This window comes from Fonsecaea pedrosoi (genome assembly GCF_000835455.1).
Source record: "Fonsecaea pedrosoi CBS 271.37 unplaced genomic scaffold supercont1.2, whole genome shotgun sequence".
Lineage (NCBI taxonomy): Eukaryota > Fungi > Ascomycota > Eurotiomycetes > Chaetothyriales > Herpotrichiellaceae > Fonsecaea > Fonsecaea pedrosoi.
The window spans coordinates 408,782-423,482 of NW_013550614.1; the positions used below are offsets into that span (position 1 = coordinate 408,782).

The 14,701-nt window shown below is 51.6% G+C and overlaps 4 protein-coding genes across 4 annotated transcripts; 1 reads left to right on the forward strand and 3 right to left on the reverse strand.

Moving 5' to 3' along the window:
• Nucleotides 1-106: 106 nt before the first annotated feature.
• On the reverse strand, nt 107-525 carry Z517_02107 (uncharacterized protein; the record flags this gene model as incomplete). The annotated part of the gene is made up of 2 exons (XM_013431218.1): nt 107-250; nt 376-525. 2 exons carry the CDS (start codon nt 523-525, stop codon nt 107-109), a joined length of 294 nt encoding a protein of 97 aa, XP_013286672.1.
• A 1,423-nt stretch (nt 526-1,948) lies between these two features.
• Nucleotides 1,949-5,886, reverse strand: Z517_02108 (pyruvate carboxylase; the record flags this gene model as incomplete). The annotated part of the gene is made up of 3 exons (XM_013431219.1): nt 1,949-3,349; nt 3,674-3,678; nt 3,732-5,886. The coding sequence occupies 3 exons, from the start codon at nt 5,884-5,886 to the stop codon at nt 1,949-1,951; spliced, it is 3,561 nt and encodes a 1,186-aa protein (XP_013286673.1).
• A 1,636-nt stretch (nt 5,887-7,522) lies between these two features.
• On the reverse strand, nt 7,523-13,041 carry Z517_02109 (uncharacterized protein; the record flags this gene model as incomplete). The annotated part of the gene is made up of 6 exons (XM_013431220.1): nt 7,523-7,879; nt 7,932-9,946; nt 10,151-12,734; nt 12,788-12,814; nt 12,934-12,954; nt 13,006-13,041. 6 exons carry the CDS (start codon nt 13,039-13,041, stop codon nt 7,523-7,525), a joined length of 5,040 nt encoding a protein of 1,679 aa, XP_013286674.1.
• A 943-nt stretch (nt 13,042-13,984) lies between these two features.
• Nucleotides 13,985-14,677, forward strand: Z517_02110 (uncharacterized protein; the record flags this gene model as incomplete). The annotated part of the gene is made up of 1 exon (XM_013431221.1): nt 13,985-14,677. One exon carries the CDS (start codon nt 13,985-13,987, stop codon nt 14,675-14,677), a length of 693 nt encoding a protein of 230 aa, XP_013286675.1.
• Between the last annotated feature and the right edge of the window lie 24 nt (nt 14,678-14,701).

A 14,701-nucleotide genomic window follows, 5' to 3' on the forward strand; every position in this document is an offset into this window, starting at 1 on the left:
CTGGTACAATCGGCAAGCTGCTTACTCCATCTCCACCAAACAACAGTAGCGCATAACACTTGGACCGTGCTCAACCAACCCCCATCTCACAGAAACGTGGAGGATTCTAGGATCCCTTGGTGAAATTCTGCCACATGCCGCCTAGAATGCCTGGTTGGCCGGGCTTCTGGTCGGCCCAGTTGGCCTTGCGTTCGTCCTGGCTGCTTCGCTTCTGCCCCGTGAGGCCAGCGAACTTTTCCGAGGCGGACGACTGTAAACCGCACAAGAGACGACAGTTGTTAGTTAAATGTCCAACTTGGATACAAGTGTATAGAGACATCTCAAAGTAGCAGACCCATGCTGCGAAAGGAGGTTGGGATATCGTGAGGTACTCACCCGTCTTCGCCCTGCAGCGCCAGCGGAGGCTGCGGGACCTGTGGCTCCTGTGGTAGCCTTCGTCTCCTCCTTGGTCGGGCTGCCAGCGGCAGAGCCCTGGGAGGACTGGCTATTGCTCCGGGGCTTGTAGTTGTACTGTTTGAAGAACATGATTCCTGGTGACGCTGGTCGAGGCTGAGACTGGGTTCCGATGTATGTCACAGGAAGGTCGAGAAAAAAAGAGTAGGCTTGGTAGGACAGAATCCAACTCAAGGGCTTGGTAGGGAAACAACAGTACTTATACCACTATTCGATGAACAGTGGCCTCAGAAGAGTGAGCGTCGATCGATGCTGCGAGGATATGGTGACGTAGATGACACAGGTGGGTGGATCGACGAGATGAAGCTCAAAAAAGCGGAACCAGACGCAGCTGGTGGTGTGTAGATAGCTCACTGAGAAAGCCTTGAAGGATCTTGTGACTGCGGGCTGTTGGAAGTGTCAATGGTCAACACTTGACGGTTTGATCTGGTAGCTGTGTTGTTCGAGAGGAATGCAGAGCAGTCTGGAACCGAGAAACCCGTAGGGTAATGGAGGGGTGTGGACGATCATTTATGTACTGGCTGGTCCTCTCATCGTCCTCTCTTCTACCCCTCGCCAGAATAGGAACCCAGCATAAGCTTTGTCTCAGCCGATCGAACCACCTGAGCAGAAGGATGGAGGAGACGAGGGACGAATGGCGGCATGGCAGGTGCAGCCCTGGTTCAACTCGCGTGCCACGTTCCCAGCTTTGGCGTCCGTTAGGGATACGAACAGGACCTCGAGGAGGGCAAATAGGAGAGATATCAGGCCGAGTCTAGCTCGCAGATAGATACCTAGAGGAGGCCTGGTCAGCATTTGTCCAGAGTAGTGATCCCTGGCATTTGTAGCAAACCTCTAGCCTAAGGAGCCAATAACAAGGTTGATATCTCCCAATCAATGCAGTGGAATTAGAATCCGGGGCCTCGGTGGTGGATTGTACCCCGCGTCTCATGATGCAGCCAAGTGGACGTTGTCGACAAAGAGACATGGATGGTCAGCAGCCGTGATGGTCCGTGGTCTGTGGTCCGCAGTCCGGAGCCCCGTTGGTGCCGTGGTGCCCGCTTGAGGTCATAGTGTGAACCTATGAAGAAGCGAAGAGACAAAACGGTACAAGAGAGAGAAAAGAACCGACGACCAACATATGCCAGCTGGTTGGTTGCAGCCCGCAAACAGAGGAACCCAAGACCACCAGCCTCGAGGGCCACACCACATGCACGCTTAGTATTTCACATGCTTCACAGTCCTTTCGAGACAGAGCCAGTGGCTTTTTTGGGGTTATCAGCATAGACTCACATGTATCGTGGGGAGAACAGCCTAGACGTCTTCTAGCAACTAGGAAATAACAATACGGTCCCAATTCGGCCTTGCCTGAGGTGATAACAATGGATGCTTCCCTTCTCTCTGTCTCCTTGCCCCCCCCCATAATCCATACTGGGTTTCAAACCACCTAGGCTGTCACAACCCCCTCGTTTTCAAACAGTCGTTGCAATCTAGATCCCCTGTCCCATGAGGCCTTTCACGCCTTTGCAATCTTGCAAATCAAATCCGATCCAGCAACCGAGTCCCCTTCTTTGACCAGAATCTCGCCAACCTTGCCAGAATGGGGAGCGCTGATAACCATCTCCATCTTCATGGCGCTCAGCACAGCAATCGGGTCGCCCTTCTTGATGTCGTGCCCTTCCTTGGCTCGAACTTCCACCACCACGCCTGACATGGGAGCCCCGACTTGGCTGCTGTCGCCCGGATCGGCCTTGGGCCGGCTGGTGTTCTCCACCGCAGCCTTGTTGTCGTCGATTGTCACTTGCCGAACTTCGCCGTTCACCTCGTAGAACACTTCGCGTTGGCCGGTGGCCTCCGACAGGGGGCCCACAGCCAGCAACTTCATGATCAAAACCTTGCCCTTTTCGAGCTCCACGTGGAACTCCTCACCAATCTCTGGCTTGTTCAGGAAGTACTTGGTCGGGAGCACCGACAAATCGCCATACTTGTCCACGAATTTGCGATAGTCCTCAAAGACCTTGGGGTACATCACATAACTCGCCACATCCGTTTCTGCGGTGGTGTTGAATCTCTCCTTCAAGTCCTTCTTGACCTTGGCAAAGTCAACGGGCTCAAGGTACAGCCCCGGTCTCTTGTCCATCTTTCGGCGTCCACGGAGCACGTCGCTTCGCAGTGGCTCGGGGAATCCGCCGTATGGCTGACCCATGTATCCTTCGAAGAACTCCAAGACGGATTCGGGGAAATCCAACTCCTTGGCTTTGGCCTTGACGCCCTCTTCATCCAACTTGTTGGACACCATGAATTGCGCGAGATCACCCACCACTTTGGAGGTGGGAGTGACTTTGACGATGTCCCCCAAGAGGTCGTTCGCCTGTTCGTAAGCCTTCTTCGTCTCTAGCCATTGCTCGCCTAGACCGAGTTGAGAGGCTTGGAAGATCAAGTTGGTGAGTTGTCCTCCTGGGATCTCATGTTCGTACACTTCGGGATCGGGGCCAGTCAAGCCAGCTTCGAACGGTGAGTAGAGCAATCTCAGCTGGGACCAATATTGGTCCAGTGCTCGCACGTTGTGACCATTTAGACCTGGGTCATAGTCGGTGCCTTCAAGAGAAGCAAGGAGAGCTCCAACGCTTGGCTGAGACGTCATGCCTGACATAGAATCTGATGCCGTGTCCACAGCATCAGCGCCAGCCTCCGCGCAAGCGACGTAGGTTGCCACTCCAGTTCCCGCCGAGTCGTGGGTGTGGACATGGATTGGGAGATCGGGGTACTTCTTGCGGATGGAGCCAACAAGAAGACGAGCAGCCTTAGGCTTCAGAACGCCGGCCATGTCTTTGATGCCGAGAATGTGGGTCCCAATCTTGACAATCTTCTCGACGAGGTTCATGTAATATTCCAGGTTATATTTCTTCTTGGGGTTCTGGTGAAAAAGTTAGTAAATGTACCGAGAAGCTCAATCAAAATAACCAAGGAAATCGTAGCAAGAACCAAAAAGAGCGCTTCCAGGGGGATCGTGGGTTGCTTGTAAGTCTGAGACAAAAAGCGGCCTGAGAGTTGCAACCGCTGCCATGTGTTCTCGTGCTGCAAGGATAGCGCTCAAGCGTCACTCCATAGGGGATACAGGCGCATTCTTTGTTGGTATCTTCCCGGTACAATCCGGTACTCAGACGAACGGGGGGTTGCGGATGCCATCTCCGGATGAAAAGGCAGATAACGAGCAAACACGGAAATAAGGCACACTTACAAGCACTATTGGGTTGATTAGCATCGAGTCAGTGAGGGGGAAGATAGGAGTCACATACTGTCACCTGAATAGCAGATGGCGGCTTCCACAACACCACCGGCTTCCTGAACAGCCCTCATACCCACCTCCAATTGGTCGATGTCGTTGAGGGCATCAAACACTCTAAAGATATCCATTCCGTTCTTCTTCGCCTGCTTGCAGAAATGGTAAATGGCGTTGTCGGGGAGTGACTTGTAAGCAACACCGTTGGCTCCACGGAGCAACATCTGGAAGGGAATGTTGGGAACCAGCTTTCTCATCTTGCGGAGTCGATCCCATGGGTCCTCATACAAGAATCGCATAGCAACATCGAACGTGGCTCCACCCCAGCACTCCAATGCCCACGCGTTGTTGAGAGCATGGCTGGTATGTTTGGCGATGTTGCACAGGTCGACCGTGCGGACTCGTGTGGCCAACAGAGACTGATGTGCGTCACGCCAGGTAGTATCCATGATGAGACACCCCTTGTTCGTTCGGACTGCCTTGGCAAATGCGGCTGGTCCTTCTTTGTCGATGATCGATTTCCAACCCTGCGTGCATGGCTCGTCCACATTGATCTCCTTGCCATGCTCATCAAATAGTGTAGGCATGATGATATCACCCTTGAATTTCGACTCGCCGATCTGGCCTTTGATGCTGCTTCCATTGACTGCAAGATCGCCGAGATACTGAAGGAGCTTCTGGGCCCGGTTCTGGCTGCCAATCAGTTTGAACAGCTCTGGAGTGTCGTCAATGAAGGTCGTCCAGCACGTGCCTTCAACAAAGGTTGGATGGGTCAAAAGCGAGGCCAAGAAGGGGATGTTGGTCTTCACACCACGGATGCGGAATTCAACCAGCGCTCGCAGCATCTTTCGGCGCACGATCTCGTAGGTGGAGCCGTGGCAAGTACATTTCACCAACATGGAATCGTAGTGAGGAGTGATGATAGCACCAGCAAATCCATTGCCACCATCAAGACGAACGCCGTTACCTCCTGCCGATCGGTACACCTCGATCTTGCCGGTATCGGGAGAGAATCCATGGGAAGGATCTTCCGTGGTGATACGGCACTGGATAGCGAAGCCGCGCGTTGAGATCCGGTCCTGGGTCAAGCCTAGTTGCTCGAGAGAGGCACCAGCCGCGATTTGGATCTGAGCGGCGACAATATCGATGCCAGTAATCTCCTCGGTGATGGTGTGTTCGACTTGGATTCTGGGGTTGATTTCGATAAAGTAATATCTGTTCTGTTGGTCCACTAAGAACTCTGCCGTGCCTGCATTGCGATAGTTGACGGATTGAGCTAGTTTGACTGCATCATTGAGAATGGCATCCCGGACCTCGGACGGAAGATCTTTGGCAGGAGCTAGCTCCACGACTTTTTGGTGCCGTCTTTGAACACTGCAGTCTCGTTCGTACAGATGAACAACATTGCCGTGGTTGTCACCGAGCAGTTGAACTTCAATGTGCTTGGGCTTGTCCAAAAAGCGTTCGACAAAGACTGTGCCGTTGCCAAAGGCGGACTTTGCCTCGGAGGTAGCTCGCTCAAATGAATCCTTTAGGCTTTCTTGGTCTCTGACGACTCTCATGCCACGGCCACCTCCACCGAATGCAGCTTTGATGATGATGGGAAAACCATATTGGTCAGTGAATGCCTTGACCTCTTCAAACTTGGCGACTGGGCCTTCGGTTCCGGGTACGCATGGTACGTTGCATTTCATGGCCAGTCGTCGAGCCGAGACCTTGTCACCGAGAGCATCAATGACCTGATAAGAGGGACCGACGAAGATGATACCGGCCTCCTCGACCTTTCTCGCAAACTCGGCGTTCTCAGACAAGAAACCATAGCCTGGGTGAATCATCTGAACGCCGTGGGCGAGGGCGATCTTGATGATCTCGTCACCAGCCAGGTAGGCACCAACGGGGGTGTATTGTCCTCGCTTGCCGATCATGTATGCTTCGTCCGCCTTTTGTCTATGCATGCCCAGTCTGTCTTCATAGCTGTAGACAGCCACGGTCTGAAGGGAGAGTTCGTGAGCAGTTCGGAAAATTCTGATGGGAATCTCGCCTCGGTTGGCCACGAGGATCTTCTTGAGCTGCATAATGGACGAGTTCGCCCTCAGCCGCTGGTGGACCGAGTGCTCAAGGTGGTGTGATTGACCATCCTCGTGGTCTGCATCGGTGCCGGTGGTCGCCATGGTGGTAAGGCTAGGGGTGAAGCCTGGCTGCTGGCAAGGGCAGCTACTGGCAAACGAAGCTCCTTGGAGCTCGGAAGGAACAACAATAAGGGAGTAAGAGGGATTTGAGGACGGAGGAAATGTAGAGGGGAGGTCAAATAGTTGATGGAGGGGAGCTGGGGTAGATAGGTCCGGGAGCTCTAGCGAAGGTTTGTTGTTTTCTGTTGAATGATGAGGCGTGGAGCCGGATGACGGGAGAAAAAACAATAGCTGTTAATACGTCGATGCCCAGGTGGGAAAGATATGGTAGATTCAACCACTGAATGAGGATTGGATGAGCTCTGGTTTGGCAGCACCAACGGAGAGGATGGTGGGTAGATAAGCAGGTGAAGGGATTGGTGGGACGAAGCTGTATATATTGGGAGTGGGGGGTTGATTGGGAACAAGCCCAGTCGCAGCTTCTTTTTGTTCTTTTTTCCTTCTGCTACGGGCGTTCTTGGTGCCTGCCAACTTAATCGATATTTCCATTGCAAGAGCTCCGGAGGGGCAGCAGGAAGTGGTGAGCTCCCCGAACAGCCTCGGATTCAAATGGGTAATGGAGGGGCGGGGGAGGGTAGCCACGGTGTAGATTCGGATCCCAAGAGAACCGATGCTGGCCGATAGGCGTGCTAGGGGGTGCTAGGGCTGCCCGGGGGGATTTTCTGGGCTAGGTGGCTAGTGATGGTGCCTGGGTTGCTACTTAGGTGCCTTTTGGGGGCACCCTCGGGGCAATTTCTTGACTAGGATGCCTGGTGTAGTTGGCCCGTGACGTGAATTGTCATGGCCTTCCTGGTCGATCATGTGGGGTCAAGTCCGACTTTACTCATTCTTGCCATTCTCTGGTGTTCGGACATCTTTCCCCGGAACTACCGAGCCCTCGAGATATATCACTACTGGATGTTGTGTACTTGTACGAGGTTCTCGGTATATACCTAGATCTACTCAATAAAAATATCTCCTAAAGGGCTACATGTCTTCGAATCGCATCTCAAATACCACCACATCACGCACTGCAGATAAAGCTTTACTGAGTCACCCACCCACTCGAGCCTTAACTCTCCCCACACTGCAGGGTTCCTGTGGGTGGATAGCCACTAAAGGAGCACGAGGGGAAGACAAATATCGATAGAAAATGAAAAGTCCATGATTGGAGTTAGTCATGGCTGCGGCTCTCGCTTATCTTCTCCTTCCCGTGGTCAAGCAGAATCCCATTGAAATTTTACTCCCCTATGGCCCCCCAGGAACAATCTCCGGTAACAGAAGTCATGCCGCTTTCCGGTTCCCACGGAATCTCGGAAAAATAGTAGTCCTGGATGACCCTCTACCTCACTGAGCTAACATCATACAACAGAGAGAACCATAGCCTCGAACAAAACATGTTCAGTACCTTTTCCCCGGCAAGCTCTCGCATTATTTTGATTCTTTCGTCTTTCGTCTTTCTCTCCTTCGAGAATTCCTGTCCGGAATTCCTCAGTCTCGTGGGGTTCCGGTTTCTCCCTGACCTCGGGTGTCCACTACGACTCATCCGCGGTCCCTGTCCTCTTCGTCGCACCCATCTGACCCGGCTATTCCCGGATTTTGGTCCTCTCCCGCACCTTCAACTCACAAGGCTGCGTCGCTAGAATGCCCGAGGGAACCCGGTTGGCTGCGGCGTGATGCCATTAGTGTGGCCGTACCCCGTAGGTTGCGGTGCAACGGTCGCGGGCCCTTGCGTCAGCATGAGACGAGTGCCGATGATCGGTGTATTGTCGTCCGTCTTCTGCTGGCTGGCTTCCCGGGCCTTGCGTTCTTCATTGTCTTTCCGCAACTGCTCAATGGTCGTCGCCTGTTGGCTCATGTAGCTAATCATAAATGGCATAGTGAAATCGTTGAGTCCATGTCGCCATGAGATCTCCATCACTGTGTGGAGTGGGATCAGATCATAACACGCGTACAGCATACCCACGTAACACTCGCGACTGCCAATATCGACAAACTAGGACAATGTCAATAAATTGCGCTCTCAACTCAAAAATGCTTATACTCACGTATCTCAAAAGGTCTTCGACAACCTCGGGCTTGCCAGAAATCGCAGCCGTCTCGATCGCATCGCGGAACAGTTTGTCTTGCTTGGACAGTGCAATTGATTTCTCCCATCGCTTGTTTTTGCGGTAGATTTGCGCTGCAATCTGTCGGAAAAAGACCAAGTCGTGCTTCTCGAGACGTTGGGCAAGCTCCACCGCGTCATAGTTGTCATAATTCTCCACCGAGTCTTTCAAGGTCTTGTAGTCCTCTTCCTCAATGAGAAGATCATGGATAGCATTGTTGACGACGCGCTTGTTTTGGCCTTGTACATTGAGCAAGAAGGGTTTGATAATGGGGATGTTATCCGACTTCTCAAACATACGCACCACTCGGTTGACGTCGATGCGTGGTGTCAGAGCTTGGAGCAGGTCGGTCAACAATAGCGGCTGCTCCTGCAGATAATGATTCAGCGCGCGATAGTAGATCTCCAAATTGGCCACTTTGACAATGATGTCCTTGAAAGAGTGGTGCTCCCAGGCGTCGGCAGCACGTTCCATCATGGCCAATGCAGCGTTGTCCCATTCGTCGTAGTGGCAGTACAAGAAGATCAGCTCGGGCCAAAGATGCGCCTCTTCGCAGGCTCGAATCATCTTGGGGATATTGATGCGAGACCAGAAGAGCTTGAGATGTTCCATCACCCGATCGGGATGATACTTCGACAGAGCGATACCAAGCTCAGTAAACATACCCATATGTGCCCGTTCAAGGCCAAGGCCGGCTTCCAACAAGGAGATGAGCTCTTCAAAGTAGCCTTCGCGCTCGTATTGTTTGACAAGATCTTGCAGTTCTTCCGCATGGACAATGAGATTCAAACCACAGATCTGTGCAAGACGGAATTCCTTCTTGGCAACGCATGCCTCGTTCACTTGTTTCCATACCTTCACACTGTTCGCGCGTCGGGCGCAATCAACCGCATTTTGGTATTCGCCCAAGTGCACAAGGGTGGTGGCAAGTTTTGCCCAGTTGGAAACGCTGGTAAAGAAGATCTTCGCGGCTTGGTGGTACCCCTCTTCATACGCCTTGTCTCCAGAAGCCTCTACATCAGCCACATTGGCAGAGCGCAAAAAGTCTTCAAGCTCGGCTAGCTGGTCGAGTCGAGCATAGCAAAATGCCAGCGCGGTATCGATGGCTGGCTCACGCATGGTCTTGCGCGCCATTTTCAGATATTTTACGAGATCTTCATCTTTGCCGGCATGAGTGGCTGTCTCGATGACTTCGTTGTAATTGCTAGGGTCTTGAGCTTTGATGTATGATTCGATGGCATCGGAGACTCTCAATCCGTCGAGTTCGGCCTTTGCAACTTTGCTCCAGACCTCAGGCAAATCAACCTTTTCAGCATATTCTTGGGCACGATCAATGCTGACGATGTGATCGACAAGGACATTGGCCGCGGAGATGTGGTCATTGGTCTTGACGTATATCTCCAAAGCTTCCTCATAGAGACCTTGTTGGATACACATGTTGGCAATTTCTTCCGTGTTGAACTCATTCAGGCGCTGGATGTAGTCCATGAGGCGGCTCTTGTCCGCTTTAGCAGCAGTGAGCATCAGTAAGTTCTGTAGACTACTGTTCTCGCTGAAAGGTGACGGCTCAAGGATGATCTTCTCGAGTAATTCAATGAGTTCGGCTGGCAGGTCGGCATCCAAGAAGGCTTTGACAGCAACAGATACCTTGTCGGGTTCAGAGCTCTCTGGGACTGCTGTTGCGATAACCTGGTCGATGAGAGATCTTCGGTGGGTGTTGTTCTGACCCAGCACGAAACCCCAGACTTCAGGATCGGCACGCTCCAGAAGATAACGTGCTTGTGCTCGGAACATGGAGTTTTCGTTGGTGATGTTGATGAGCTCAATATCATTCTGGCCCTTGCGGTACGCGATATATGCAAGGTTGGGATCTCGTTTCTCACAGTATTTGCCTACTATCAGAGTGTCGTACAAGTCATTCTCCTTGAGGAATTTCTCGGGATTATTGTTGCTATCTATTTTCCATTAGTTAGCAAGGATACCAATGAAACTGAAGTGTGCCAATTCTGGGGGAACCAAGGAGATCTACAACACCAAAGCATTAAAACTGGCCACTTTTGGCCATGTAAATGCTTTTCCGTACGCCTGTGCCCGTCGAGCGGGGACGTTCGGCAATCCAACAGTAGGAAGGCAGGATAGAAAACAGAACATATACTGACCAATGTAAATCTTCGCTAGCGCGTTATAAAGCGCCGGTTGCTGGATCCCTGCTGCCAGTGTGGATTCGAGGAAAGGTAGCAGAATTTTGAGTCGATTCTGAGTCTCAACTTCATTGACCAACTCGTCGATAGGGACAGCCGAAGGGTCGACTGATGCCAACAGGTTCTTGATGACTGATTCTTCACAGTCTAGAGCAAGCAATGCTCCGACAACTGCTGGTGTTCGTGCAGGATTGACTCGTTGAACGTACACTTCGATGGATTTGTATTGCTGATTCCGGTAGAGATAGTTGACCAGATCCTTGACAAAATTGAAACGATCACAGACAATGATCAATGGAAGCTGCTCGGCCAGACGAGCTTCGATGAGGAAGTTCTTGACACGTTCAGGGTTATAGTGATTGTTCTCGCGGCAGATTCTCTCGACTTCCTGGAATTGTCCCATAGTAACAGCTGCCTCAAGGTACTTGAAAACCACTTCTCCATCATCGCTGAGATTGACAATGCTGCCAAGGTAATAATAGAGACCTTCTGCGGTGCGATGCTTTTCGAATAGTGCAATCAAGCGACTGGGTCCCAGGAGGTCAGAGAACTTAGTGGCAATCTGGATCACAGCAGCCAAGTTCTGCCGAATGTTGACCTTGAGCATCTCATCCATGGAATCCAGCGACTGCTCGACAGACATGCGGCCAAAGTACTGTTGAAGCCATTCAGGGTTAAGCTTGTCGGTCTGAACAATGATTCGCTTGATGGAAGCCGGATCATCTGTGTTTTCAAGGGCACGTTGCAAAAGACCAGCCTGTTCGCAAAGTCGTGCGATTCTGGGTTTATCGTAGTAGGAAAACATCTCGTTCCCAAGAATGGCATCTGCAACTTGTGGTGCGTTCAGGAGATTCATTTCCAAGAGTCGAGTCTGCAAGTGGCCTTGTTCGGGACGGTTTTCTTTGAGTGCATCGAGCAGGAATGCAGTTGCTTGCTGGACCATATTCTGAGACATGAAAATATCGACAACTCTGTCAATATCCACCAATGGACCACCCTCGTTGTTGGCGAGCTGAGTAGCGAACTCAGCGCCTTTCTCAGGGTTTGCGCGAACAATGTGTTGCAACAAGCTGGTGAAGTCTGGCTGATATCCAACCTCGCGCGCATAGGGAAGAATCTCCTCAAAACGGCCAGTTTCCGCCAACGCTGCGACAACTTTTGGTGGAACATTTGACTCGCGGTAGATCTTCAGTGCAAGTTCAAGATCATGCAAGCGGACAATATCACCAAGCTCTTCAGACGACTCCAATTTGCCTTCACTCATCCACTTGTCAAGGAGGTTCTTACGATTTTGTGCGAGAACCGGCTTTATCAGCTCTACACTCTCGTATTTGTTCAGCTTGCCCTTGTCGAGCAGTTTGCCGAAATACTGCAGAATGACAGAAAGTTGACCAGCTTGTTGAGGTGCACTCTTGAATCGGTTGATCGTCTCCGGCGTCCTCAAAAACCCTCGTGGAGAATTCGCGGCGACTTCGGCAGCTTCTGAGTAGTTACCCTGAGCAAAGAGGGTTTCAAACTGCTGTTGATAGAGGTTGTCGGCACCTGGCAGGCCTGCTCTGGCAGCCAATTTCACAGCCAGGGTGGCATTGGCAGGGTTCTGGAGCAGGTAGGGGATGATCGTGTTCTCATCAACGCTGACCGAGAGGACCTGACCTTTTCGGTTGATTCCGACAATACCGGCGGACTCGGAGTCGGGCGTCGTGATGAAGATTGTCTCGCTAGAAATACGATTCATGAAGATGCAGGTGGCTGTTTCGAGATCATATAGGTGAATGAAGCCGTACTTGGTGATCATGTAGATTATGCTGTACTTCTTGGAGATTTGCATGGCAACTGGGAAGTCATTGACAGCCTCATCGGGGAAGTAGACGTCGACTGCCTTCTTGACCCACCGTGCATTGTTCTCGTTATGATCAATCTCCACAACATGAAGCTTTCCTTGACCAGCAGCATTTCGAACCGCAAACGTGAAAAGTTTGTAAGGAGCAGGATTGCCCTCTGCATGGAACGTGCCGAAAGCAGCAGCATGACCCTCAATGGGTTGTGATATCCCACGATTGCGCGAGTACAGCTGCATCGTACCGGCGACTCGTCCCTCCTTTTGAGAAATACCAACTATCACCATCCATTGTTCATCATCGTTGACGCGATAATTGATGATCTGGCATCCATTTAGGTTGGCATTTCGCTCAAACATCTTCACTGGGGCGGACTGGGTAGGGTCGAACACGTCCCAGTGGTAGACGGAGGTGTCGGTAACCAATCCCAGACTGCGTTCGTTGTACCACTTCCAGAAGACGACATCCTCATTCATGATTGTAGATTTCAGCTTGGATTTGGCTGCGAGGTCGAAGACCTGAATTGTTCTCCCCTGCGCCTTGAGGGCCAGGATCTCGCGACTGAAGTGCATGATGGCGCTGTCAGCGCTGATAGCGCGTTTGATGACTTCATTGTTGTTCTTGAGGTTTACAATTATGACTTGAGGTTTGTCCTGCTCATTAAGTTTCTGCCGTACGCAGACGTAGTGATCGGATTCTAGTGTCTGGAAAGAGGTCAGTGCCCGGGTTCGGTGGGAAGAGCCGGACGTGTACTCACACAGGTGTTGAAGGAAATAGAGGTTGGCTGAGAAGGAGGAAACTTGTCAGTAGAAATTCCAGAAGTAAAGGAGAAAATCGATCAGGTCGCGCATATGCCGGCATTCACGTCGAACTGCGCCTGCGATTCAGGGAGCGTGCCCTTACCGCGATATCAAGATTCGTCAACTGTGAAAAGTCAGCCAGGAATTAGAACAGCCGCGAGTGCCATCAACAGACCTGAACCAGTTCAGTGAACCGAATGGGAAGCGCCATGATTGCGACCGGCCTCCTTGCGGCCTCATGCACTTGGAGAAAAAGTAATTGATCGCTCGCTGGACGGCCGACAAAGTGACTGCAAAATCCACGGACTCAAAGGAGTGTAGAAAGAATAGGAGAGGGACGGTAGCAGGAACGAGACCACGAGAAATGTGACGTGGGGGTGTGGAAGAAGGGAACTGAAGGGCAATTGATTCAATTGTTGATGAGCTCCTGGAAGTAGAGACACCTTTTGAGAAAGTGAGCGGATCTTCTGGAGTTACAAGCCAGAAACAGGAAGGTCCGTTCTGGTGGCTTGGGCCTGTTATTGATTCGCCGCCAAACGGGAGGGTGCCTGCCAGCGGCCCAGCATGCAACCTTGGGGACAGTCTTTGTCACGTGGCAATGCCTACTTGTGAAGCTGGTGGCTTGTTAGGGTGGCAGTGGGTGCTAAGACACATGGCGCATGCCCATGCATGCCCATGGAACTGCTTTCGTCATTACCTGGACTTACTATTTACTATCAAATTATTTTCCCGGAGCTCTGGCCTCTTGTCTGTTGCAGCGTCAGTCTCCGATCCAGATCTCATTTTGTTTCCCCGGCTCGTTCCAAGGAATGATCGCGCGTAAACCGAACACTTCTCTGAGCAGACATCCATTGTCACCGCTTGGTTTTCGATACACAGGACACTCTGTACGCCACTATTCCGCAACACCCTCATCTCCTCCACCACCGACTTCTACTACCAGATCCGTGTCAAAGCAAAGTGTGGCGAGCACACACCGGCCAGGGGGCCAGGGTGATAGACTGCGATTTTTCCCTTTCCTCATTTTATTCCTTCTCAGCAGCGGTTCCTACGTTCTGTTGGTCAAGAAGCGCACAGAATCTCAGACGAACGTCACCAGCGAGTCTCGACGTAAAGCACATACCGAACGGTAGTAACAGAAGAGCTGCTTTGCAATGGCGACACCTGCGATAGATCCTACATCCGGGACATCTCCTCTTGCCCAGCCAGAAGTCCCACTCGCCTCAACGAACATCTCTCCAGCATTCGATCCTCAAAAGGTCACCGTTGTATATGTACTGGGAGGTCCTGGTTCCGGGAAGGGTACACAATCTGCCAACCTGGTTCGAGATTTCGGTTTTGTACATCTGTCTGCAGGTGACCTCTTGAGGGAAGAACAGAACACCGAGGGCAGTGAATACGGCCAACTGATCAAAGATTATATCAAAGAGGGCCTAATTGTGCCAATGGAGATCACAGTCAAGCTACTGGAAAATGCCATGCGATCAAACCTAGGGAGTGACGGGACCGGGAAATTCTTGATTGATGGATTCCCTAGAAAAATGGACCAAGCCATATTTTTCGAAGAGTCAGTCTGTCCCTCCAAGTGCACCCTGTTTCTCGACTGCCCCGAAGAGGTCATGAGAGAACGATTATTGAACAGAGGAAAGACGAGTGGGCGGGCAGACGACAATGAGGAAAGCATCATCAAGAGATTCCGGACATTTGTTGAGACGAGCATGCCAGTGGTGGACATGTTTGAGAAGGAGGGCAGAGTCGTTAAAGTCTCGTCAGTTGGGTTGGTCGAAGATGTCTACGAGAATGTGGTCAAGGGGCTAGGAAAGATGGGCATACAGCCTTCAAAATGAGAAGCTCCAGACTTTTCAGCTTGC